A 27,745-nucleotide genomic window follows, 5' to 3' on the forward strand; every position below is an offset into this window, starting at 1 on the left:
GCGGCGGGGTGCGGCCGGCGCAGTGCCGGGCGGCTTGTGCGGAGTGCGGTGACTGTTCGGGCGGCGCGCGCGGCCTTTGCTTCGCTCTGTCGCGGCGCCGGCGGGATGACGCGCTTCGCTCTGACCGTGGTCCGGCAGTGAGTATGGCCGGCGCGGGCTGCCCTTTCCCCTCCGTGGAGTGTTGCGGGCTGGGCGGGGGGACCGAAGATCTGCACCCGCCCCGCCCTGCCCGTCCCATTTGCTCCTCCGAGGCTCGGCCTGGCGATTTCTAGGTGTTTCCCATGAGTTACCCCCTTCCGGCCCTCCTGCCCCAGCGACGCTGAGCGGGAAGCCAGGTGTCAGATGGCAGCCGTCCCGCGTTCGATGGGGACAGGGAGGTCGGGATGAGTGAGTGTCAAGGGCCCCCGCCGCCGGTTGGCAGCTGAAGCGGAAGAGACAGCCCTGTCGCCGCACCTCCTGGGCCCCGCGTTTGCCCCCGGCCGGTCCCCAGGGTCTGCAGAGTGACTGGTCCGGGGCCGACGTTTCCGCTGCAGGCTCTGCGCCGGCTCCGTCCCTGTCCCCTCGGTCCCCTCGGCCCCCCAGGCCTGTGTCTGAGATTCGCTGCTTCTCCGCAGACCTTCTGTCGCTGGGGGAGGACAGGGGGCCTCGCCCTGCTCTCAGCCGCCTGCATCGCCCCGAATAAATATGTTTATCATATAACGTTACAGGGAGCTAAATGCTGACAAGTCTTTACCTCTCTTCCTCTTTCCTTCTCGACTCTTCTTAGCCCGGTGTTAACGGGAGGTGAAATTCAAGGAGGTCAGGAGCACAGATTTTTCTAGAAAGATCGACGTAGGTTAGAATCTGGGCTGCAGCTAGGAGCCTTGTAACACGGGCTTCCTTTTACCGACTTAATCTCTACGACCTCAGTTTCCTGATTTATAAAATGGGGGTAGTGATAGGACCCACCCACTTCACTGGGTTAGTGTGATAATGAAATGTCAGAAAGGTGAAGAGTATAGCACAGTGGAGGGGGAGAAATATATCTGAGAATTAAATAACTTTTGTTTCTGTAAGGACAGCTCTGATACAAATGCAGTGAGTCCTCCAATTTGTGTGTATGGTTAATGGGACCAGCATTCTGAGTGGGTGCTGTGTGTCAGCAGGTAACTAAGGGTTACAGGGTTACAGGTAACTAAGATGCCGTTTTTGACATCGTGGAGCTTGTGGAGAGCAGCAATATGGTCTAACCTTGTCAAGCTGTCTTTAGCCGCTATCTTTTTTTGTCCTGTTCTTATAGGAAGATTATCTTGGCAACCATCTGAAGTTGTCCCATTAGGATTCACAGGATTTTAATGACTGAGCTAGAAATCGAGCTCCTCTCTCTCCACCCCACCCCTCTCCATTTTATAGAAGGCTTTATGACCATCGTGTGACCTTCTTAAGGTCATACAGCTAGTCAGTAGCAGAACAGGAATTAGAGTCTTGATTGCCCTTTCCTCTAAAGTTTCTGGATGCCTTGACCCAGTGCCTGGCATATAATTGCCACTCAGAAGTCGTAGAAAATCTGGGCAAAACCACCCCTTGAAAAACAAGATGATCCCTATTTAGTTTCTTAATAGACAATAGTTACATGAGTGCGAATTTTATCCCCTCCCTGCTTCTTAAAAAGGGCTTCATTTTTTAAATGGATTCCTCATAGAATTCCTATGAGGAATTAATTTAAAAATAAGTCTTAATAAATTAGTATGTGCCAGGCACTGTGGTAATTAAATTCTGACAGCAATCTGGTGAGGTGAAGACTGGCTTCTCAATTTGCCGGTGAGGAAACAGACACGGAGGGCACGTGACTTGCTAATTATCACATGACAAGTTGGGGCGGTGGTGTTTAAACCAAGGCAGCAGGACTGCGGCCCATCCTCTTAACTATATACTATGCCCTTCTGCCTCCTGTTTTACAGAGTTAAAACCTAGTGTTTGTAGGTTGCTTGAATATCATCAGCCATTTCAGAGGCTACTTTTTATTTCCTGTGATATAACCATGAAGAGTGATAAGAATTGTTTACTTTGCTCTGTTTTATTCATGGGAAAGTGCAAAGGAAGTGTTGAAATAATTGATAGGGTTAGTTTTCTCCTTCAGAGTTCTCAGAGCTAAAAATTGATGATTCTTTCAGGAAAAGAAACAATTTCAAACTTGATTGATAATCACCAGAGTTCAATGTCATGACTCTTACTGGAATCAGCAAGATTGAATCATTGAGCATAATATTGGGAATTTACCTTGAGTTTTCTGTTACCTGACTCTGTCAAATGCTTTGAAACTGAGAGCATGATCAGTGTGTTTAAGAGTTGGATAATTTTTGGATAATGCAAGAAAACTTTTTGAATGCAGTTTCATTAAGTTCAACCAAATCCTTTATGAATCTGTGCTGTTACCATCTGTGTGTTGATCTTCATCGTCATACTTGAAAGGGAGAGTGCCAGTTGTATCAATTTTGGAACAGAATACCCCACCTTTCAAACTTCCAGTCTACTAATCTGATTGAGCGGTAGCTTCTGGTGGACTTAGAGCAGCATGGTTGGAAACCCCAGTACATGCAGGTCGGCACTGCCATCACCCACACGGCACATCGAAGGCCCTAGTTCCCTTGAAAGGTTCTTTGTAGGAGTTTGCAGTTGGTTGCCTGCAAAACCACCCCATTTCACTTCCGTTTTTATAGCTAGCTCTTCAAACATTTTTACAAACTAAATTTCCTTTACTTTTAACTACTTAAAGATGATGAATCAGTGTAGGTATTGACAGCAAAACTGATTGGTTTTTCTGACTCTGCCTCTGTCAGCACTTAGTCTTCTTGAACGCTAGTCATTGTTCTGTGTGTTAATGAAGCAGGCCAAGTGAATATTGGATCATCTGTAAACTTTTATCAAGATGCATGTAATTGTTATGTTACTGGGATATTTGTTTTCTGGGAGTAGGGTTGATTAACTGGGAGAGCCTATGCAACTAGGCCTAATCTACATATAGACAAACATATATCATGAATTGAGTATTTTACATTTTTGCCCCCAGACCATCCAGTGAAACTCTCCATGTTACTAGCGCTTGAAATCTTCTGTGTTTTCAAATTATTAATTCATTTTCAAATGAATTAATTGGTGTGGAGGAATTAGGATAAAGCTGTATATTCATGATTAAATACCAGGTGAGTACACTCCATTCCTGTGTACACCAAAGCATATCTATTTTGAAAACTTGCCCCAAATATATACTGACTGCCCATGATTTGTCTCTGCTGCAGCAAACCGAGTACTGGTCCGTGGAGTTTGAATTATTTAAAAGGATGTGATTGGGAAATTAAGCTTTCTATATGATTTCTAGAGAAACGCTATAGAATACAAACCAGAACTAACAAAATAACATGTCTTTTTAAGGGAAGAACAGCATGATAATCCACAAAATAAATGGTGCATATTTGTAGGCCTTTAAATGGCCGGTCATAAGACTTGACTTCTTGGCCTAAGTGTTTGCGTTCTCGCAGAGTCAGGTGTCTGTCTTGGAACTGAATCACACTGCAGGTTTTGAAAATGAGTGCTGTTATTCCTGACTCCTTTAAAATATATTCCTCTGACCTTTCCACTCCCCTTACCTTCCCTGCCACTGCTACAAGCCAAGCTTTGGTTAGGGAAGTAGCTTAATAGTAAACCTATTTTAGCCACCCACTTTTCTTTCCCACTCCCCAAACAAACTAAACAGTTGCTTCAAGGATTTGTACAGACCTCTCGAAAAAGCTGATAAAAGCTGTAAGGCTAAATATTTGTGCACGTTTTTGGAAAAAAATTCTCTGTCTAGATTCTTACACTATAATGTTTATAAAGTGATTTGAAAGCAAAAAATGCCCAGTAGAACACTAGTGATTATTAATAATGCACTGATGTCTGCAGCAGTCTCTACTGACTTATAGCTAAAGGAAATCTTTTATTATGTTATAGCTATTTTTTCTCCTTTCGCTGAAATTGGTGAGATGCTGGGGCAGTACTGTTACAAATTATCAAAGTACTGGGATTCTGTTTTTTAATAGGATGACATTTTGATGATATAATGTTTTATTCTGAATCCTTGATCAAATCAGCTATTGGGATTGAGTTAAAATCTTGAGCTACCTTTTCAGTAAGCATACAAAAAGTTATCATCTTGGCAAATCATTTGTGTGATTTGTAAAGACCTGGTCTGGCATAATTATTAAATTTCTTCTCACCCTTGATTTTAAATCTGTACAATGAGCGAGAGAGCTTGTGATCCACAGTAAGTGGGCCAAACCTTCTGAGGTTCCCGTATAAAAGTAAATATGGGATTGGGGGTCAGGGAGGCGTTCTTTGAATTTTGCTGGTAATTGAATTGGTTACAAAGCCATTGTCTAAAGAGGACGTCACTCGTACAGAAGTGAAGCACAGCCCTTTTATTCTTGGTCTCAGCAGGACTGTGAGGCTGAGACAGACAGGACGTGGATCCAGTGTTTGGGAACTGTTTTCTGTATGAGAAGCAATGCCTTCCCCATCACTTCCCTGGATGCTTTGTTCATCTGAACCGCAGAGCTTAATCTCTTTCATATCCATTTCATATGGTTCTGAATGGGTTTTGGAATGCTACAAGACATCTTTTATTAATACTCACCTCAAGAATGATAATACTGGCAAGTGAGTGGCTAGTAGTGCTGTGTAATTTCACTCACTTGTCGTATATTTTTTAAGCCACTACGTCCACGTGTTTAGAAATCAGAACAGTTCTCCTGAGTCTTCTGTCCTCTCACCCTGCAGGTGACCACAGCCTCTGCGTCCTCCCGGCATCTCTCGTGCAGATGCAAACGTTTACTCTTGTGTCCCGCCTTTCTTTTTCTTTCTATTTTTTAAAATTATTTTTGGCTGCGTTGGGTCTTTGTTGCAGTGCTCGGGCTTCTCCTTGCGGTGGCTTCTCTTGTTGCGGAGCGCCGGCTCTAGGCGTGCAGGCTTCAGTAGTTGTGGCACAAGGGCTCAGTAGTTGTGGCTTGCGGGCTCTAGAGCGCAGGCTCAGTAGTTGTGGCGCACGGGCTTACTTGCTCTGCGGCATGTGGGATCTTCCCGGACCAGGGCTCGAACCTGTGTTCCCTGCATTGGCAGGCGGATTCTTAACCACTGCGCCACCAGGGAAGTCCCTGTCCTGCCTTTCTAAAAAGCTAGCAAGGGGCTTCCCTGGTGGCGCAGTGGTTGAGAGTCTGCCTGCCAATGCAGGGGACATGGGTTCGAGCCCTGATCTGGGAAGATCCCACATGCCGCGGAGCAACTGGGCCCGTGAGCCACAACTACTGAGCCTGCGCGTCTGGAGCCTGTGCTCCGCAATAAGGGAGGCCGCGATAGTGAGAGGCCCGCGCACTGTGATGAAGAGTGGCCCCCGCTCGCCACAACTGGAGAAAGCCCTCGCACAGAAACGAAGACCCAACACAGCCAAAAATAAATAAATAAATAAATAAATTTAAAAAAATAAAAATAAAAAAAAAATAAAAAGCTAGCAATCTTTGTATATCATTCTGTACCTTGCTTTTTCTGCTGAATATGTCTTGGTGATTTTTCCATCTCTTTACATAAATCACTCTCCAGCAGACACAGCCGCATTGAATTCCATCAGGTAGATATCCCACTGTTTATTTGTTAAAGTAACGGGTTCCCTGCTAAAGGGAATTTAGGTTATTTACCATCTTTTGCTGTTAGAAATATACTGTAGCAGATATTCTTTTAAATCTAGATGAATGCAAGCATTTCCAGTAATAGGGCTGCTGGATCAAAGGGTAAACAGACTTGTCATTTTGGTGGATATTTCCAGATGACCCTCCATCCAAAGAGCATGTACACTGAGGTTCTGTTATTTCCCAGGATTCTCTCCAGGTACCAGGCATGTTAGGGTGATGCAGCCTCTGGCCGTGCCTTTTAAGGAACTGGGGCCAGGATAGATGCACGACTACAAAAGTTAACTAGCGTAGTACAGAAGGTAACTAACTACAGTAGTGCCGGGAAAAATGGGAGCGCAGAGTTGGGGTAGTTAAATGGGATGGGGCTGTAGGGAATGGTGCTGGAGAGGGAAGGCTACTTCAAGGAGCCATCTGGCTGTGTTGGGTCTTGAAGAATGAGAACACTTTGGCCAGGTCCAGTGGTCTCTGTTTTCATAAGACCCCTAGGGGATTCTGAGACACACTCAAGTTTGAGAACCTGTGCTCTAGGTGAGGTTGAAAAACAACTGTTTTTATAAACGAGGGGCAAGGTTCCAGGCAGAGACCCGAGTCTGTGATTCTGACTAAGGTCTGATGGCATTCCTTTGTGGATCTGAGTGAATCAATCCCACGTGAGATATTTTTCTTTTTAAACTAGTGCTTCACGTAAAAAAGCAGGAGTGATGAGCCTTCATGGTAATCAGGGAAATACCAATTAAAGTCAAGGTGAGGTAAAGTGTTCAGGTGCCATTTTGGCACAAATTGAAAGCTGTCACATGATGGTGAGGGTGTGGAACGCCGCAGAGTGGTAGCGATTGGTGTAACCGCTTTGGCGTTAGCGAATAAAGCTGGATGCGCCATGGCCCCGCAGTTCCAGTGCTGGGTGTAGGTCACTAGGCAGGGCTCAACAAACCCCTGAGAGTGAATAGTTTAGGCTTTGCAGGCCACATGGTCTGTCTGAACTGATCATTTCCACCATTAGAGTGTGAAAACAGTCATAAACGATAAATAGGCGTATGGGTATGACTGTATTGCAACAGAACTTGCTTCGCAGAAAGACTTAGCCGTCCTTGAGTGGATCTCAAACGTGAGCATGCACCAGCATCACTTGGCGGTTTTATGAAGACAGACTGCGGGGCCGCCACCTCGGAGTTCCTGATGCAGTGTGTCTGGGGGCACGTGGGGCCTGGGACGCTGCATTTCCAGTGAGTTTCCAGGCAGTGCCAGTGATGACGGTCCAGGGACCATGCTGTTGAGAACCACTGCCCTAGAGAGCCTGCTGCGCTCCGAACAAACCTGTTCGTGGCAGTGCAGCCCGGAGCTGGAAGCAGCCTAAGTGTCTGTCCCAGGGGACCACGTGCTACACTGTAGTACATGCTTACAGTGGAGTTTACACAGTAAAAACGAGAATCAAGTGCGGCCACACTCAGCAGCATTGGTGTATCTCCCAAAATGTTGAACAAAAGAGGCAACACACAAAACCACATAGAGTAAGAAGCAAGTCATTGTAAAGTTCAACAACAGGCGAACTAATCTATGCTGCACATGGGCAGGAAAGCGAAGAGGAAAGGTGAGCACTTGCGCAGGCAAAGGTCCTGGCAGGGGATCCACTGGGGAGGGAGGACATTGTGATGGACAGGGATAGGGTCCTGGACCCACTGGGGAGGAGGTACATCGTGATGGACAGGGACGGGGTCCTGGAGGCTGGCAGTGATCTGTTAACTTGGGTGGTGTAACGTGGCTGCTGGGTTTATCATTATATTATTTACTATTTATTTCATAATTTTTAAAAGATTAAAAATGCATTAAGTCTTTGATATCTATATAGTCTGTCCAAAAATGACTTATAAATACAACTACTGAGTGCTTCCTAAAGCTAAGCAGTGTTCTGGATGCTTTACCTGTGTTCACCCAATCATCCCGAGAATCTTGTGAGGTTGGGACCATTTATTATCCCCATTTTACAGACGAGGAGGCTGAGGCATTGAGCTTAACCCAGCTGGTGAGTGTAGCGCCGGGAGCAGTCTTGTTCCTGGGCCCGATCGACGGCAGCGAGGTTTCCCCGCACGGATTTTCACCTCTCACCGACGTGGAAGGGTGTGGACGTGGGCTGTGGAGACAGTTGATTCCAGATGAGGCGATAACTGCATCTGAAGAGGCCTGTGGGGTGTTTCCCCCCACCGTTTCCAGTTCTCTGTCCAGTGTCCGCACAGCACACGCCAGCTCCCACCTCCAGGAGATGCCGGTCTCGAGCATCCCTGGGTTCAGTCTCATCACATAAAAAGAGCTCGGAGAAGTGTCTGCGGGGTCCTCCCGGAGAGCTTTCTGTGTATTTGACGACTGCTTTCATTGTGGGTGCGCTCTGTCGTCTGGTCTGGTCCGGGTGCCCTCACCCGCACCTTCCCCCTCCAGCCTCAATCCAGTTGCTTTGCGACACCACTTCCCCCCTTCGCTCTCCCGGTTGCTTCAGAATGGGTTGGGTTTGCTTTTGTAATTGCTGCATGTTGCAAAGTGGAGCAGCTTGAGCGGCTCCAGGACTGAGGAAGCAGGGCCGGGGTCTGCAGCTCTGCGCTCCGCTCTCGGTCCCTCGCGCCTGTCCGCTCAGCCCAGCGGACGGACAGATGGACCAGCTGTCGTGTTTGGTCCCGATGCCTGTGGGAGTAGTTTTGGTCAACATATTTAAGAAGATTATTTAACAAAAATTTTTTATACGTACATATACTGCTTTTAAAATAGTATTTTCTACCTTCAGTTCACTTAAGATTGTTGATCTATACATTTTAATTTGGGGCAATTTGAAATTTTAGCTTATCGATTAGGTACATAGATGATTGCAGATAGTAGTTTAGAATAAATTTTATCTTTACAGGTTAGATTCTGAACGTATGTACAATATGCTGTCTTTACAAGTATCATTACCTTTTGTTGCTGATTTTTTTTTTTCTCATTTCAAAAATAACCTAATTTGGTAATAAAGGCTTTTTTCCCTCCCTGTTTTAGTGGAGAAACAAGACTTAACAAGGAGAAAATCCTTCAAGGTTGGTATGCTCTGACTCTTATTTTAGCTCTCTCTGTTAGTGTTAATGTGAAATATGGGTTAATCAGATCCTGTGGGGTAGGGTGGACGGGGGCCACTCTGGGCTGTGAACTGGGATTACGGAATTAAATCATCATGGTCACAGAAATATGATCAGAGCAGATGGTAAGCAAGAGAAGTAAGTCTCTTGAGTGAATTAGATGTAAAGAACAGTGCTCCAAGTTGTTCGTGGGCAGCTTCAAAAGCTGATTAAGGAGTTATATTGAGTCTAGTTGTCTTAAAATACATCTGCCAGGGTTTTAAATGATTTCATATTTGGAAACAGAAATTTACTGGCTGCTGTTAATGGTATTTTTCTGCTAAGATACTTATATTATTTTTAGTAGTAACAAAGAAATGGTTTAAAAAGAGAATTCCTGTTCTCACATGGGGTTGTTACTTTATTCTGAATAGACTCTCCCCTGCCCCCTGCCTTGTTCTGTTCATTTGGGTTCAGATCTTTTAATCTCCCTGTGATCCAGCTGGTCTGGCTTTTAAAGAATATCTTTCAGCTAGACATGCTATTTCTCTGCTTGGATTATACAAGCATTTAGTTTTATATTTTGGGGTTAGGGACATCTGGGGTTTGCAGAAGCTGATTTTCATACCCCGTGTGCTTACCTCCCTCTTCTGGAAACCAGTCTGATAATTAAACGCACCTCTATTTCCCATTGACCTGGACCCCACCCAGAGCATCCTCTGGGCTCACATCCCCTACCGCCTTGTCCGCCTTGTCCGTGGGCCCTGCTCCTTTGTCTCATTTCATTCGAAGCTGACGGTAAAACATGAATAAAATTTTCATGTTCACACCTGTTTTGTAGGTCTGTTTTGTGTTTTCCTAACTTTGGAAGTTAGATGCTTAGTTCTTTAAGTTATAGCCTCTTTATTTTTTTTTAAAACCCTCAAGCCTTATATGTTTCTAAGTACCATTTTTTTGTCACATACCTGCAGTTTTGATTTGTTGTAATCTGATAAGTATTCAGCACCAAGTATCTTAAATTTCTGTTATTATTTCTTCATTGACCCATGAGTTATTTAGAACTGTTTTTTAAATTTCCAAATGAGTGGGCTTTTGGGTTTTGTTCTTCATCTTTTGTGATTGACTTCCAGTGTCATTGCTTTGTGTTCTGACAATATGGTTTATTTGATAATACGTCTTTGAAATTGGTTAGCGTGGTCAGTTTTTATAAACCTACTACTGTATGTTTGAGAAAAAATCTGTTTTCTAATTGTTGGGTGTGGAGTTCTATATCAGATACTTAACCTTGGTTTTGTTGTTCAAATCTTCCATACTTTACTAATTTTGTAAATTTACTCATTTGCCTGTATGACCTAAGGGTCAGTTTATGAGTGAGATATGTTGGATTTCCCACTGTGATGGCCAGCTTATCCTTTAACACCTGAAGTTCTGTCAACTTGTGCTTTATGTGTTCTGCTTTTATACAGCTAGAGGCTAATTTGTTAGGCACATACAAGTTTTAAAATTGCTCTATCTTCCTGGTGAATGGGAACACTGATTGTTTATAGTGATCTTCACAATCCTTACTAAGACTTTTGTCATAAAGTCTGCATTTCTGAGAGTGATATGGCAACTCCGGCTGTTTGGGGTTGGGATTTGCCTGGTATATATTTTCCTATCCCTTTCCGTTCATCCCTACTGTGTACTGATGTCCTAAGTGTTACCTTGTAAATGATAGGCAGCTGATTTTGATTCTTTAAAAAAAAAAAAAAATACAGTCTTTCTGTTAACTGGTGAGAGTGGTCTGTCCACATTGACTCTGGTTTCTGGTGTGTTTGGACTTTTCCTCCCTTCTTTATCTAGTCCTTTCCTTCTCACTCACCTTTACATCTCAGGTGCCTGCTTTTCTTTTCCTTTTCTTTATCCAACCCACTCTTACTTTCCCTACTGGCCTCGAAATGAGCCATCTCTATCCTTTTGATGGTTGCCTTTATATCTTTACCATTTGTGCCTAACCAAGTGTAAGAGAAATATCATCTCTCCTGAAAAATACAAAGTATGTGCTGCCATTTAGTATCTCAGTCCTGTCCTTTTTTAACCATGCAATGTAGGCATTATTATTTAATTTGTTCCTTAGTGTTTGTTTAGGTTGACATCTGTATTTGCCAGTTTCTCTCCTGACCGTTTCTTTTGCGTCTCAGACCTTCATTCCTGAAACGTCTTTTTTGAAAAGTCCTCTTGTGTAAATCAGCTTGTGGTAAAGATAGTTTCAGTCGATTCTATTGCAGACGATTCTGTTTTTATTCTCCTCAGTCTTTTTTAGTCCAGTCAGTTCTAGACTCACATTCTCTTAGCTCTTGGGAGCTATTTATCTGCTGCTTTTTGGCTTCAGAAGTCTTCTCTCATCCAAATGGTGTCCCACGGTGGGTATCTGTTTTTCTCTGTAACTGCTTTTAAAGTCTTTGTGTTTTATTTTGGTATTCTACAGTTTCTCTTACTAAATCTAGGAAGGTACTTTTTTGTTTTTGTTTTTTTTTTTTAGTAATTTATCCTTCTTGGTGTATGTCGTGTTTCCTTCATCTGTAGTTTTATGTCTTCCCTCATTTCTGTTCTCCATTTTCTCTCTTGTCTTTCTGGAGTTCCCACTGAGGTACTTAGGAATCCTCGTCCTTTCTCCGTGTCTCTAACACATCTGTGATGTGCTCCATCTCCTCGTGTCTGTGCCAGGGGACAGCTTCAGCCCTGCCTTCGGGTTCGTGAAGTTTCTCAGCTTAATGAATCTCCTTTTATCCACTGAGAGATTTTTTTTTTTTCCCTCCTCAGCAATTCCATTTTTCATCGTTAAAAGATCTGTCTGGTTCTTTTAGAAAGCTATCTGGTTTTTGATCGCTTTTTGTCGCTTATTTTTGTGACTCAGTTTACAGTCTCTGCTGATTCACACGTCTGACGTATTAGTGGTTCCAAATCTGTTACTTGTTGTTTCTGCCGACTCTCATTCATGGCAGATTATTTTCCTGTGTGTTGAGTCATTGGCTGACCTGTTATTCGCTCTAAATCAGTAGAAGACTTGTCAGCTTTTATTGAGAATGACTTGCAATACTGAACGTTACTGAATTCAAACAATGGAGATATAGAAGGAAAACTTTTCTAGGTGATGATCCGACTACCCAAATGCCGCAGCTGAGGTGAAAACGTAAGGTTGGGGGCAGCATTAATACAACACGTGGTGAAGTGACGGGCGATGTGAGGGGGGAGAGCTTGGGACAACCTCCCCATTACCCAGTTCTCGCCAGGCAAACATTCTTCTGGGAGATACAGAAGAGCCTTTACAGGATCCTAGCTTAATTTTGCTTGCTTTCAGTTCTCTGAAAAGTTATGTGGAAAAGTACCCAAGGAAATCTTTTAATAAAATATAGATAAATGCTCTTTATATTCTCTTAGGTGTGATTTTTATTGCATCCCATATATATATACATATATTTGAATGTTACTGTTCTTTCTCTTAATACCACAGGACAAGGAATAGATGAGCCTCTTTCAGAAACTGGATTTAAACAAGCAGCTGCTGCTGGTATATTTCTTAATAATGTGAAGTTTACTCACGTTTTCTCCAGTGACCTCGTGAGGACAAAGCAGGTGAGCTTAGAGTCAAGGCTGAGGCTGATGAGTCAAAAGTCTCAGCAGTTGTAACCTTGAAACATTTGCTGCCAGAGTCCGCAGGGAATTAACTTGCACAAGACATCACCCCCAGCCCTCCTCTCCCTGACAGAACTTACTTCTTTTCCCTTCATTTTACTTGTGTGCTTTGTTTTATTGTGGTAGTTTTTAAGTTAGAGTAGCTTGGGGAAAATGTCTAACAAAAGGCCTATAAAAAGGCAAAGAAGGTGTCGTGAGAGAGAGCCAGTGGAAACACCACAGAGATGTCAGATTTTAGAATCCAGATACAGTTTGAAAAACAACTATGTTACTCTAAAGAAATAAAAGACGTGTGAAATACCTTTAAGGAACAGATTGCTATAAAAATGATCCCAGAGATTTAAGAAAGAACCAAATCAGCTTCTAAAAGCTCGGTGGAAGGAGGCTTTTGTGGCAACCGTGGGGGAATAACAGGGTTGGAATGTAGCCTCCCCCCATAAACAACTAGCAAACAGGACAAAATCTGTGAAGCAACTGTTTTCAGACATTGGACTTCAGGCAGCGTGGGCTGCGATCCCCGAATGAAGTGAAACAAAACAGGTGAGCCCTCGATCGTCCTGGTTTTCCAGCTGAAGCAATTCCCAGACTCTGGCAGAAGAAGCCAAATAGAGGACGGTGGTCTCAGTGATTGAGGGGACAAAGCTTGGAATTTGGGGAGTTTAAGTAACTAAAATTTGTGGGGAAGAGTGCTGGAGAGAGAGTTGCACAGAGAAAACTCTACAGACATATGTGTAGGGATCCCCGTGATTCTTTGTTGGACGGTTGGTTAATCTGCACACGTGTGGCTGAAACTGCATGAGAGCAGGAAACACGGCTTCGGGCGGGAGGGAAAAGGTCACTGGCGGGCGGTCGTCCACTCGATTCCTGGGGCTCACACAGGGTGGGGAGTCAGAATTCCCACCAGCACAAGTGGAGTCTTTGCTGGATACAGAGAGCATATTACACCTTAATAGTGAGGATAAACTGTCCTCAGAGGAGCATGAGGTGAGAAGTAGGAGACAGCAGAACCAAATTTCATCCTCTAGAGGTGAAAAATGCAGTATTCTGCAATGAAAATTTCATAGGGTGGGATTAACAGTAGGTTAGACACTGTAGAAGAAGACGTCAGTGAGCATGAAGACGTGGAAACTGAACATTCCAAAATTAACTGTGGAAAGAAAAAAGACTAAGAAGGGAAAGTGAAGAGTCTCAGTGACGTGGAGGACAGTATCAAGCAGTGCAATATACATGTAGTTGAAGTCTCAGAAGGGAAGTGGGGAGAAGGGTGAGGGTGAGTATGAACGTAAAAAGATAGATTTTGAAGAAATAATGACTCAGAAATCTCCAAATACATACCCAGTGAAAATATTTTCAAAAATTAAGGCAAAGTAAAGACTTTTTCTTTCAAGCACAAGTTGAGGGACCCACACTTATATGGTCAGTTGTTTTCGTTTAGTCTTTTTGGTCAATTGGCTTTTGACACAGATGCCAAGGTAATTCCGTGGTCGAAACGGTGGTCTTTTCAATAAAGGGTGTTGAAACAATGGACCATCCATGCAGAAAAGCATGACATGTGACTCTTACCTCACACAGTCCACAAAAACTAACTTGCAGGTGTTCATAGAACAAATCTAAAAGCTAAATCTATGAAAATTCTATAAGGAAACAGGGGAAAAATCTTTATAAAGGCATCTTGGAACAAAGCATAAACAAGACACAGATTGGGAGAAAATTGTAAACGTGTGTTACATGTATGTAATACATGTGTATATATCTGACACATATGTATGTATTATCAATATATATCTCTTAGCTGTATAAATATATAAGATTCTTCCAACTCAGTAATTAGACAAATAGCCCACTTTAAAACTGGCAAAAGATTTGAATTTGACCAGGTGCTTTACAAAGTGAGATATGGGGAAAGCCAGTAAACAAATGAGAAGGTGCTCAGCATAATTGATCGTGACAGAAACGCATATTAAAACCACAGTAAGATACCATTACACAACGTGTGCATGGCTAAAATTAGAAAGATAAAGGATGTGGAACAACTAGAACTCAAGACGTTGCTGGTGAGAATGTAAAGTGGAACAGCTACTTTGGAAAACAGTTTGAAAGTTGAACATACACTAACTGTATGATCCAACAGTTTCAATCCCAGAAATTTATCCAAGAGAAGTAAGAATATATGTCCACACAAAGACTTGTACACAAATGTTTTATGACAACTTTATTTGTAATAGGCAGAGAGTGGAAACAACCCATGTGTTGATCAGTAGGTGAACGGATAAATGAACACGGTGTATTCATACAGTGGAATACAACTCATCAGCAGCACAGAGGAGTCCCCAGAAGAGTGTCTGAGCAAAAGAAGGCAGATGTGGAAGAGTGCAGACTGTGTGATTCCATTTACCATGAGACTCTAGAACACATAAAGCAGGTAGTGCGGGCCGGGGGCCAGGAGTGGGAGGCATTGGCTGGCAAGGGCACGAAGGAATCATTTCGGCTGATAGACTTCTTCTCTCTGTCTTGATTTTCGCGGTACTTAGATCTGTCACAACTCAGTGACCTGTACGCTTGAAATATACTTCAATAAAATTTACTTAAAATATGGAAAAAGTTGATCCAAAAATGAAAACCTCAGTGGCTGTACTAAATTATAGACTAGATATAGCTGAAATGGTCATTTGCTTATAGATAAATGTAAGATAGCAACTGAAGTGTAGCACAGTGTGATAAATAGATTAAAAATAAGACTAAGACAGAAGGATGTGATGAGAAGGTCTGTCGTCTTTCGAGAGGAAGTATCAGAGAGAATGGGAAAGAGGCAATATTCGAAGAGGTCACAGTTAATAAACTACAGAATTATTGAAAGATAGCAAAATATCAGATCCAGAAAGTGTAAAAATATCCCGGTCAGAATTAAAAAAAGAAACCTACACATCTACACTTACAGCAGTATTGCAAAACTCCAAAGACTATGAAGGAAAAAACATTATCCATTAAAGACCAATATCAGACTATCAACAAATGTGTCAATATCAACAATAATTTGATGTGCTGAGAGATAATAAAGATTAATCTAGAGTTTTATACAGCAAAACATTTTCTAGAGAATAGGTGAAGTGAAGACATTTCAGACAAACAAGCTAGAAAGAAACTTTCAAAGGATAATTGAAGAAGGAAAGTAATTCCAGAAGAGATGTCTGAGATTCAGAAAAGAATAGTGAGCAAAAGAAATTGGTACAGGTATAGGTAAATATAAACAAATATTGACGATGTAAAACAGTGTCTGATTTTTGGAAGGGAGTTAAAAAACAAGGCAGACTATGGACTTTAATTATTTCTACCATTTGGCAAATACAGTGTCTCTTGTCAGAGTAACCAGGTACACAATGAGAGAAGGAAACATGAACAAAAATTAACAAAAACAAAAGGCAGCAGAAAGAGCCGCAGGAGTTATCCGGTATCTGGAGTTATCAGATGTAGCCTTTAAAATAATCATTGAATGCACAGATAAAAATGACATGGAGAATTTCAGCAGAGAACTGGAAATTACAAACAAGAACCAAATGCAAATTCTAGAACTGAAAAGATAACTGAAATTAATATTCAACGGATGGGTTTAAAACCAATTTAGACACACCTGAACGGAGAACTAATGAACTAGAACCTTTTTCTGTAAAGGGCTGGTTAGTTAAATTTTAAGTTTTGTGGGCTGTGTGGTCTGTGTCACAATTGTGAACTCTGCCGTTGTACTGTGAAAGCAGCCATGAATGATACATAGACGGCTGAGTTCTAATAAAATGTTATTTACGAAAACAAGCCATTTATTTACTTATTTATTTATTGGCTGCGTTGGGTCTTTGTTGCTGCACCCTGGCTTTCTCTAGTTGTGGTGAGCAGGGGCTACTCTTGTTGCGGACCACGGGCTCTAGGCGCTCAGGCTTCAGTAGTTGTGGCACGCAGCTTTATACAGTTGACCCTTGAACAGTGTGTGGCTTCGGGGCCCCCACCCTCCTTGCAGTCAAAAATCTGCATATAACTTTGCAGTCAGCCCTGTGTATCCACGGTTCCACATCTGAGAATCGTGTAATACTGTACTGTAATATGTATTTTTAAAAATCCATGGATACGTGGACCTGTGCAGTTCAAACCCATAGTCAAGGATCATCTGTATATTTTGGATATTAATCCCTTAGATATATGATTTGCAGTTATCTTCTGTCATTCATTAGGTTGCTCTCTCATTTTGATGATGGTTTCCTTTGCTATGCAGAAGCTTTTTAGCTTAATGTAGTCCCACTTGTTTATTTTTCTCCCTTGTCTTTAGAGTCAGATCTACAAAAACATCGCAAATACTAATGCCAGTGAAGTTACTGCCTGTGTTTTCTTCTAGGACCTTTATGGTTTCAGACCTTACATTCAAGTCTTTTAATCCATTTTGGGTTAACTTTTGTGTCGGGTATAAGATAGTAGTGTAGTCTCTTCTTTTGCATGTAGCCGCTTGGTTTTCCCAACACCATTTGCTGAAGAGACTGTCCTTCCTCCATTGTGTGTTCTTTGCTCCTTTGTTGTAAATTAATTGTCCATATATACGAGGGTTTATTTTTGGGCTGTCTATTCTATTCCATTTATCTATGTGTCTGTTTTTGTGACAGTACCATACCGTTTTGATTGCTGTAGCTTTATAGTATAGTTTGAAATCAGGGAGCATGATTCCTCCAGCTTTGTTCTTTCTTAAGATTGCTTTGGCTATTCGGAATCTTTTGAGATTCTGTACAAATTTTAGAATCATTTGTTCTAGTTCTGTGAAATATCGCCACTGGAATTTTGATAGGGATTGCATCAAATCTAGATTGCTTTGGGTAGTGTGGACATTTTAACAATATTAGTTCTTCCAGTCCATGAACACAGAATATCTTTCCATTTATTTGTGTCTTCAGTTTTTTTCATCAGGGTCATAGTGTTCAGTATACAGGTTTCACCTCCTTGGTTAAATTTATTCCTAGGTATTTTATTCTTGTTGATGCAGTTGTAAATGGGACTATTTTCTTAATTTCTCTTTCTGATAGTTCACTAATTAGTGTGCAGAAACACCATGGATTTCTGTATATTAATTTTGTATCCTGTGACTTTACTGAATTCATTTATTAGTTCTAATAGTATTTTGATGGAGTATTTAGGATTTTCTGCATATAGTATCATGTCGTCTGCAAACAGTGACATTTTTACCTCTTCCTTTCCAATTTGGATGCCTTTAATTTCTCTTTCTTTCCTAATTGCTGTGACTAGGACTTCCAAAACTATATTGAATAAAAGTGTGATGGTGGGCATCCTTGTCTTGTTCCTGATCTTAGAGGAAAAGCTTTCAGCTTTTCACCATTGAGTATGATGCTAGCTGTGGCCTTGTCATATATGGCCTTTATTATGTTGAGGTATGTTCCCTCTATACCCACTTGGTTGAGAGTTTTTTTTTTTTTTATCATAAATGGGTGTTGAATTTTGTCAAATGCTTTTTCTGCATCTATTGAAATGATCATGTGATTTTTATCCTTCAGTTTGTTAATATGGTGTACCATGTTAGTTGATTGCATATGTTGAACCATCCTTGCATCCCTGGAATAAATCCCACTTGATCATGGTTTATGGTCCTTTTAATGTATTGTTGGATTTGGTTTGCTAATATCTTGTTGAGGATTTTTGCATCTTATGTTCTTCAGGGATACTGGCCATAATTCTTTCTGTGATGTCCTTCTCTGGTTTTGGTATCAGGGGTAATTCTAGGTTTGTAAAATGTGTTTGGAAGATTTCCCTCCTCTTCAGTTTTTGGGAAGATTTCAAGAAGGTTAGGTATTGAATCTTTGAATGTTTTGTAGCGTTCCAGGTGGTTAGTGAAGCCATCTGGTCCTGGGCTTTTGTTTGTTGGAAGATTTTAGATTACTGATTCAGTCTCCTTACTAGTAATCAGTCTATTTATATATTTTATTTCTTAATGATTTAGTCTTAAAATCATTGAAATTTCTAGGAATTTATCCATTTCTTCTAGGTTGTTCAATCTGTTGGCATATAATTGTTTGTAGTAGTCTCTTACAATCCTTTGTATTTCTGTGTTTTCAGTTGGAACCTCTCCTCTTTCATCTCTGATTTTATTTATTTGGGTCCTCTCTCTTTTTTCTTGGTTAGTCTAGCTATAGGTTTGTCAATTTTGTTTCTCTTTTCAAAGAACCAGCCCTTATTTTCGTTGATATTTTTCCTATTATTTTTAGTCTCTATTTTATTTATTTCCACTCTGATCTTTATTATTTCCTTTTGTCTATTAATTTTGGACTTTGTTCTTTTTTTTTCCTAGTTCCTTTAGGTGTAAAGTTAGATCATTTGGGGTTTTTCTTATTTCATAAGGTAGACCTGTATTGCTATGAACTTCTCTCAGAACTGCTTTTTGCTGCATCCCATAGATTTTGGTATGTCGTATTTCTGTTTTCATTTGTCTCTAGGTATTTTTTGATTTCTCCTTTGATTTCTTCGATGATCCATTGGTTGTTCAGTAGCATGTTGTTTCACCTCCACATTTTTGTGGTTTTTCCTGTTTTTTTTTTTTCCTTGTACTTGATTTCTAGTTTCATACAGTTGTGGTCAGAGAAGGTGCTTGTTATGATTTCAGTATTGAATTTATTGAGACTTGTTTTGTGACCTAATATGTGATCTATCCTGGAGAATGTTCCATGTGCATTTAAGAATGATATTTTGCTCCTTTTGGATGGAGTGTTCTGTTTATATCTATTAATCCATTATTTAAGACTGATGTTACTGATTTTCTGTCTGGATGACCTACCTATTTGTGTAAGTGGGGTGCTAAAGTCCCCTACTATTATTGTATTGCTCTCAGTTTCTCTCTTTAAGTCTGTTAATATTTGCTTTAAATATCTTGGTGCTCCTCTGTTGGGTGCATATACATTTATAAAATTATATCTTCTTGTTAGATTGACCCCTTTATCATGTAATGCTCCCTTTGTCTTTTATTACAGTCTTTGTTTTAAAGTCTACTTTGTCTGATATGAGTGTAGCCACTCCAGCTTTCTTTTCATTCCTGGTTGCATGGAATATCTTTTCCCATCTTTTTATAGTCTATGTGTGTCCTTTGTTCTCAAGTGAGTCACTTGTAGGCAGCCCATAAATGGCTCTTTTTTTTTTTTTTTAATCTATTCAGCCACTCTGTATCTTTGATTGGCATATTTAGTTGAGTTACCTTTAAAGTAATTATTGCGAGGTATGTACTTATTGCCATTTTGTTAATTGTTTTCTGGCTATTTCTGTAGTTCCTCTCTGCTCCTTTCTTCTCTTTCTCTCTTCCCTTGTGGTTTGGTGGTTTTCTTTAGCGTTATGTTTAGATTCCTTTTTCATTTTCTTTTGTGTATTTAGTGTAAATTTTTTCTTTGTGGTTACTATGAGGTTCACATATGACATCCTATATAAGTAGTAGCCTGTTTTAAGTTGGTAGCAACTTAAATTTGAACACATTCCCAAACTAGCTTTTCACTCCTCCCTGCCATGCTTTATACTTTTTATGACACATTTTACATCTTTCTGTTTTATGCATCCCTTAACTAATTATTGTAATTTTACTGCTTTTGTCTTTCAGCCTTCATCTTTGTTTTATAAGTGATTGATCTACTACCTTTATTATATTATTTACCTTTTCCAGTGAGATTTTTGCTTTCATATGTTTTCTTATTATTAATTAGTGCCATTTCTTTTCAGCTTAAAGAAGTCCCCTTAATATTTCTTTTTTAAAAAAATAAATTTAATTATTTATTTATTTTTGGCTGCATTGGGTCTTAATTGCTGTGTGTGGGCTTCCTCTAGTTGAGGTGAGCAGGGGCTGCTCTTCGTTGTGGTGCACAGGCTTCTTATTGCAGTGGCTTCTCTTGTTGCAGAGCACGGGCTCTAGGTGTGTGGACTCAGTAGTCATGGTTCGCAGGCTCTAGAGTGTAGGCTCAGTAGTTGTGGTGCACAGGCTCAGTTGCTCCAGGTCATGTGGGATCTTCCTGGACCAGGGCTCGAACCCATGTCCCCTGCATTGGCAGGTGTATTCTTAACCACTGCGCCACCAGGGCATTCCCCCCTTAATATTTCTTTCTTTCTAGGGTTGGTTTAGTGGTGACGAACTCCTTTAGCTTTGTTTCTGGGAAACTCTTGATCTCTTCTGCAATTCTGAATAACCTTGCTGGATAGAGAAAAGATTCTTAGTTGGAATTCTCAGCACTTTGAATATGTTATGCCACTTCCTTCTGGCCTGTAAGGTTTCTACTGGAAAATCTGCTGTTAGCCTTACGGGGTTTTCCTTGTCCTTGGGAGGAGGTGAGCTCAGTGGCTTCCTATGTTACCATCCTGAACACTCCCAGGATGATATTTTTTTTGGCTGCGTGTGCAGCTTGTGGGATCTCAGTTCCCTGACCAGGTTTCGAACCCAGGCCCCCTGCAGTGGAAGTGCAGAGTCCTAACCACTGGACCACCAGGGAATTCCCCAAGAATGATTATTTTTATGAGAAAAGAGATAGTTGTCTTTTGATTTGCAGACCGTGCATGGAATTTTGGAGAAGAGCAAATTTTGCAAAGATATGACAGTAAAGTATGATTCAAGACTTCGAGAAAGGGTAAGTAACTTACATATTGTTCTTTTACCATAAATTATCAATAAACCAACTCAGTTTATCCCATGGCTAGAAATTAAATGCCTACCTGCTAGGGATGTGATATCAGCTGTTACATGAAGAACCTAGTGTGTGGCAGTTACTGTTACTTACTCTCATAAATAGTGTCTTATTTGATTATTAAAATCATAGGAAAGAGGTATCTTAAATTATAAAAGCAAGGCATACTTGTGAGAACTTAGTACAGAAGAGTTTAAAGTTAAAGGTGAAAAGTTCTCTTCCCAGTCTCCTAATCCTACCCCATAATTATAAGCATGAATAGACTTCTTTATGCCAACTTTATATACTTTACCAGGAATGAATCTTCCTGAAACTGTGATTTAGCTAAAAGACGGCAATTTCGGATCTGAGATTTGGCCCCAAGTCTCCTCCTCGAGCAGTGTTTTTGGTGCACTCTATAACACTGGCCTGTAAGCTGCTTGCTCTCCTGCCAGCCCTGTGGTTTCCTCTACCCCTGGAGAGAAGCGTAGCAGCGTGGCCAGGACATCTTCACAGAGCTGCTTTTCATAACCTGCGTGTGTTCACTGTAATAGTTCAGCATGTAGACTAGAGCTGCAGCACGAGCGCTCCCTGGAAAGGCTCACTCTGTGCCCAGGAACCAGTGCTCGAACGTTGTTCAAGAAAAATGTCCTGGGAGCTCCCTGGCGGTCCAGTGGTTAGGACTCCACGCGTTCACCACTGAGGGCGCGGGTGCAATCCCTGGTTGGGAAACTAAGATCCCGCAAGCCGTGTTTGTGGCCAAATAAAATAAAATAAAATAAAGCGCGGCCAAAACAAAACGAAAACGACACCTATCCCCAAAACTAACGCTGGATAGATTAAAAGAAGAAAATGTCCTGAGTTCAGTGGAACGCTGCGCGGGGCCCGTCATCACGTGAAGGAGAAAGCACTGTCATCGGCTGGGCCATCCCTTCTCCATCCGTGCTCTCTCCTGAGTAACTTCACCCTCTCCGGTGATTTCGGTCCATGGCCCTTCCCTGAGCTGCACACACACACCGAGCCGCCTGTGGCTCAGCTGCCCCGCGGCCGCATCCGCCCAGCGGAACGCGCTCCCCTCTCCACGCGGCCCTGCTCCCCGCGGTGGCTGAAACCCTCCTGCCGGCCCTTCCCTGTCTCTCGCTCTGCACGTCCTGTCCTCGTCTTGTCCGCGCCGCCTCTGAGTAGTTCCCGACGCTTCATTCCTCCGCGCGCCCAACACTGCCCTCCTCCTGCCACTCGGCACCCTCTGTCACCTGGGTCACTGGGACAGTGATTCTCCTGCTTTCTGACTTGCTCCCCGCTTTTCCAGTCTGATCTGCACGCTGCAACCAGAGCAATCTTTGCAAATTTGGTTGCCGCACCCCTGTATAAACGGGTTCACTGCTTCTCTTCTACCCTCAGGAGTTGTCATGACTCTGACCCGGCTCTTGGGAGCTGCGGGGTCTGATCTGTTGCCTCCTGCCTCTTGCCGGGTGCCCAGTGCCTGGGTTTAGCGGTCACATGAGTGGGCATTGGCGCCGTGCTCACCGCATCCCGCCGCTGTACCAAGAGCCGTGGGTTTGTTCATCTTCACAAGAACCCCGGTGCCGGGAAGATGTAAAAACCTCATTTCTTAATCCCCGTTTTACAGAAGCAGAAACCGAGGCACATGGAGGTCAAGTCCAGGCCCAGGGTCCCAGAGCTCATTCATGGCAGAGTCCAGATTCACACTGAGGCCTCTGGGCCTGGAGTCCGTGCTCTGGACCACTGGTCACACGCCTCTCAGCCTCTTCCCGGAGTCTCCCGAACACCCCGTGCTCTGTGCTCACTGAACCTCCGCATCTGTCCTCCACTCTGCCTGGAATGCTTGCTCCCAGGCCTGGCCAGCTTCCACTCGCCAGAGGCTTTGGCCCTCGGTGGTTTCCCAAGTCCAGATTAGACATCCCTGCCGTATCTTTCAGTCTCTCTCCATGTCGGCACTTTTCCACTTGCAGTTGCTTGGTATCCCCACCACCCCGCGGTCTCAGCAGGGGTGGGAGCTGTGCAGCCGCCCGTCCTCTCCTCCTAACTGCCCAGCAAAGCGTTCGGAGTATTCAGCAAATGGCTGTTTCCACTCCTGTGAAAACAAAGCAACTGATGGCTTTTAATGGCCCTCTTTGTAATAGGTTGCTCCAGATATAATTAAGAGTGTAAGAAATTGGGCTTGAAGATTGGAAGAGCAGCTGGTAAAGTATGCATGTATTCTTATAAAAAAGTAATATTCCACTATTGGATTTCTTATCTGATGGTGGTGTTAGAATCTTTTGGCATCATCAGTGCAAACCATAAGTGACCATTTGTCTCTTTCAATATTTTCTTATAGAAGTAATCCATTGTCATTGTAGGGAATTAAAACTAAGAACACTTTGGAAAAAAATACAATTAAAATTTCTACCACACACAAACACTGAATATTTTGGTATGTGTGCTCCTGACTTTTTCCTTCTTGTCTGTTTTTATCTGTCTGTCTATCTGTTTGTGTATATGTTTTTCGAAATGAAATCCTACTCTATGCATTGTTTTTTAACTGGCTTGTCTCACGTACTGTGTTTTTCAGTGCCCATAAATGCACATCAATATGATCACATAATTAATGTCTCTTGTATTCTTAAGATATTGCTATTGCATCATGTGTTTAACCAAGCTACTACTGACCTAGTTTAGGACATCTAGGTTGTGACTAGATTTTCCACTGATGTAAATAATGTTAAAATATAAACATCTTTGTAGTTGATCCTTCACACACATATCTCATACATTTCCTAGAAATGGAATTGCTGAGTGTGTACTTTTTAAAAGGACTTTTGTATGTATTGCTACATTTCCTTCCAGAAAATCTGTGCCAATTTATACTCCCATGAATGATCTAGGAGAGAGTTTTTCCCACATCAACACTGGCTATTAGTGATCTCTGTGGTCTTCTGATTTAATAACTTATGAAAGGTGTCATTTTAGTTTTCACACTCTGGATTCCTAGTGAGGTAGATTTCCTATGTTTATTGGCCATTTGCATTTCCTTTGTGACTTGCGTGTCCTTTGCTAAGACTCAGTTTTTATGAATCTAAAAAGCTAATGAGCTTTGAAGTCACATGGACCTGGGTTTGCATTTTCTCCGAGGAGACAGGATAAAGTAAGCCAAGGAAATCTAAGCTTATCCCCAGAATGATTGTTCTGAATTTGCCATAAACATGTACTTAGTTGTTGTATTGCAAATTCCTTTGAGGCCTTTTTGTCTGTTGGATCATTGCAGAAATACGGGGTTGCAGAAGGCTGGCCGCTGAGTGAGCTAAGGGCCATGGCCAAAGCAGCTGGGCAGGAGTGCCCTGTGTTCACACCGCCCGGAGGAGAGACCTTGGACCAGGTACGTAGCCCTGGGGAAAGTCACCGCGTCCATGAGCGTGCCAGTGTCAAAGTAGCTGCAATCTTGACTCGAAGATGTTTCTGAATTGTAGCTAAGCAGTTTGGAAGTTGTTTGGTTCACAAAACAACTCTGCATCATACCATTTTTTCCCCTTTTAAGCTGTCCTGTCTTTCTCTTAAGTCATTACCGATAATGGATTTGAGGAAATGGGTTATTAGATGGGTCTGTTAAGAAAACTCCTTGAAAAGGGAGCAGTAACCTTTGCAGTGGCAGTGGAGTCGGTGAAGCAGGCATGGTGCTGGCCAGCGGGATGGTGGGCAAAACCCGGCAACTTGCGTGGCAAGACCATCAGGCCTCTCCTGCGCCTGCCGCTCTAGGTGACGTCATAGCCCTGCTTGCATTGCTCTGGAGTGTTCTGCTTTTGAGTTGTGTTATTGGTGATTCCCGCCCCCCCATTTTTAATTTTCATGATTTTCTTGTAAAGACTTTGTATTAGTTTAGTGAGGGAAGGCTTTTTATCCTTGTTGTTCTAATTGAACGGAAGTGTCCGATGCAGTTTCCCTAGGTATTCCTAGTTTCCTGCTGTTTTATGGGCTTCTGTTTGCTTGTAGATTCCCCCAGCTAGACTCCGAGTGCTTTGAAGTCAGGAATTAGTCATTGTATCTTACTCACCTTTGTTCCCAAAATGCTTTCATGGGTCCAGAAATAAGGTGGGCGCTTACTTACCAGTGTCTGTGGAAGCACTGATTGAATGAATAGAAACACAGCGTTTCATCTGCTTCTGTAGTCACTGACGCTGACGTGTAGAAAAACTCAGTTCTGTTTATGTCTTAAAACAGTCATTAATGTCACTTTATTTCACCTTTTTTTTTTTCTTTCCTTGTAGGTGAAAATGCGTGGAAAAGACTTCTTTGAATTTCTTTGTCAGCTGATCCTGAAAGAAGCAGGTCAGAATGAACAGTTTTCCCAAGAAGCCCCGAGCGACTGTCTGGAAAGTTCTTTGGCAGAGATATTTCCTTTAGGGAAAAACTGTGCCTCCAAGTTTAATTCGGACAGCGGCGCTCCAGGGTTAGTGGCCAGTGTCTTAGTTGTGAGTCACGGCGCCTACATGAGAAGCCTGTTGGATTATTTCCTGACCGACCTTAAGTGTTCCTTCCCAGTGACCCTGAGCAGGTCCGAACTCACATCAGTCAGCCCCAATACAGGGATGAGTGTCTTTATCATAAACTTTGAGAAAGGAGAAGTGAAACCAACCACCCAGTGTGTGTGTGTGAACCTACAGGGCCACCTGACCGGGGTGACCAAAACTCACTAAATTTAAATCTGCATCGAAATCTAAAAAATGTGAGCCTCTGAGGGAGTGCCTTTGACTTTATTTCCACTCTCTGCTAATGCAGACTTGGAAACGGTTAAAAAGCTGTCCGTTATAGCAGGTTATAAAGCTCGAATGGAATCAGGGCCACATGAAACACTAATGGAAAACCATCGAGGATTGACTTCTTTTTTGTGAGTACAGTTGGAATTTTCCAGGGTAATTTTACCGCCCTGCTCAGTGACATCTCTGGATTGTAAATGGATGAAGGAACTCAGTATTGCAAATTGGGGGATCAATAATCCTGTTACTATGGGTTTTTTTGCTTTTTTAATATCCTGGTGTTTTGGGTATTTTTCTTTAATGTCTGAAAAATCTAGCCTATTTTATTGGCTCTTGGTAAGATACTGTATGTTTTCTTTTTTACTGTCTCATCCAGTTCTTGGAAGAGGGAACTATTTGTAATTGCCACTCCATACTTATGTGAAAATATGTTATATTCAAAAAGTCCTTTGAAGGAGAAATGCTTGCCGTCACAGTTTATGTAAAAGCAAACGACACTAGATGTTTAATACAGAAATCAACTGTTGGAATTGTTTACTCTGGAGGGTTTGAGATGCAGATGAATGTGGATTGTGGTTGCAGAATAGTCTCGTGAGGAAGAAGCATCATCTGATTACAGAATTTTTAAAGCAGGAATCTGAGCAGAGGAAGAGAAGAGAGCAGATCTTTCTTATCTAACCTGTAGGCTGAAGAATCTAGTTTGAAGACGGCGCTAAAGAAAGTAAACGGCTGCTTCACAGTAGCCCCAGAATAAAAGAGAGGCTTCACTGAAAAGAACCGTGGTTTTTTTGTGGAAGGTACAGATGAGGTTTCCTCTCCTTTCCACCAGATGGCACTGGAGAAAAGGGAGTTTGGTTACCTTAATTCTGTACAAAAGATGGGTCGCTCTGATGCTCTCATCTAAATGGAGAAAATGTTTTCCATGCAGTTTGCCTTTAAATTATCACGTTGATGAATGCTGTGAGTCTCAGCTCACAAGAGGGTACGACTGAGGCTGTCAGTTAAGGCTAAAATCACGTGTGGTCATATTTCAAGTTCAGGACCATGCCGTTCTTAGTGTGTCCAGCGCTGCCCGTGTTCGTGCCAGTACTGGAGCAGAGCACGTGGTCGAGCACAGAGGAAGTTCACTGCAGACGAAAAGCTGGAAAGTAACCAAAAAGGACAGATCATAAACGTCCACATCCCCGCCATCCAGAAGTAATACCGCTCCCCCTTTTTCTTAAAAAGAAATAACACATTGCGCTGTAAGCCAAGTTCCTTTAAGCCGCTGTCGCTGTCCTGTTTCCTCCTGTTCTCTACAGAGGCAGCCAGCACCGCGAGTCTGTACACCCATCCACCCTTCACGGGGCCACCTAGTGTCATAAGGGAACAACGGTATCGTTCGGGTGTTTTTAAAATGTACAAAATATCAAGCTGTCTGTATTCTGTATTTTCACTTATTACATATCTCTTGGGGCTCTATATTGGTATGTATAGATAGATCTGGTTACTTGTAACCACTGTATTGTACAAAATAAATGTAGTACCTTTTATTTCTTTATTCTCATATCAATGGACGTTTCAGTATATTCACTCTTTACTTATAGAAACAATGCTTACATGGAATAGCCTTGTGCTGTGTCATAAAAAACGTGCACCTCCAGTCTGACAAGAGCCAGTGGTTCTCTAAAGCGGGCTGTACTATTTTTCAGTCTCAGTAGAAGTATTCGAAAGTTCCTGGTTTCCACATCTTTGGAAATTTTGTCTGGTGAACTTTTGTTGATCTGGTGAGTGAAATATATGCCACCGTTACAACGAGCTTTTCTGTGACTGCTGGAGTCTGGGCAGCGTTTTCACATGCGTGTTGACAATGAGGCTCCCCTCCCTGG

The 27,745-nt window shown here is 42.2% G+C and overlaps 1 protein-coding gene and 1 non-coding gene across 5 annotated transcripts; one reads left to right on the forward strand and one right to left on the reverse strand.

Annotated features, from left to right (window-relative positions):
- Nucleotides 1–27,417, forward strand: TIGAR (TP53 induced glycolysis regulatory phosphatase). 4 transcript variants are annotated; one of them, XM_036867101.1, is made up of 6 exons: nt 1–137; nt 8,718–8,755; nt 12,267–12,388; nt 20,992–21,087; nt 24,365–24,502; nt 25,389–27,417. In XM_036867101.1, the coding sequence occupies exons 1-6, from the start codon at nt 106–108 to the stop codon at nt 25,815–25,817; spliced, it is 855 nt and encodes a 284-aa protein (XP_036722996.1). In that variant the 5' UTR covers nt 1–105; the 3' UTR covers nt 25,818–27,417. The 4 variants fall into 4 exon arrangements, with proteins under 4 accessions (XP_036722996.1, XP_036722998.1, XP_036722997.1 ...); XM_036867103.1 differs by having other exon boundaries at nt 24,392–24,502; XM_036867102.1 differs by having other exon boundaries at nt 21,010–21,087.
- On the reverse strand, nt 20,880–20,952 carry TRNAG-UCC. The gene has a single exon. It is a non-coding gene; the product is annotated as a tRNA-Gly (tRNA).
- Nucleotides 27,418–27,745: the final 328 nt, after the last annotated feature.

The sequence above is a fragment of the Balaenoptera musculus genome, chromosome 10, assembly GCF_009873245.2.
Source record: "Balaenoptera musculus isolate JJ_BM4_2016_0621 chromosome 10, mBalMus1.pri.v3, whole genome shotgun sequence".
Classification (NCBI taxonomy): Eukaryota; Metazoa; Chordata; class Mammalia; order Artiodactyla; family Balaenopteridae; genus Balaenoptera; species Balaenoptera musculus.

Bases quoted from the DNA above. Each gene is read 5' to 3' on its own strand.
- TIGAR (XM_036867101.1), top strand. From the start codon at position 106: ATGACGCGCTTCGCTCTGACCGTGGTCCGGCA. The intron at 12,389-20,991 runs GTGAGCTTAGAG...GAAAAGAGATAG, and splicing joins ACCTCGTGAGGACAAAGCAG to TTGTCTTTTGATTTGCAGAC. The intron at 21,088-24,364 runs GTAAGTAACTTA...AATTCCTTTGAG, and splicing joins ATTCAAGACTTCGAGAAAGG to GCCTTTTTGTCTGTTGGATC.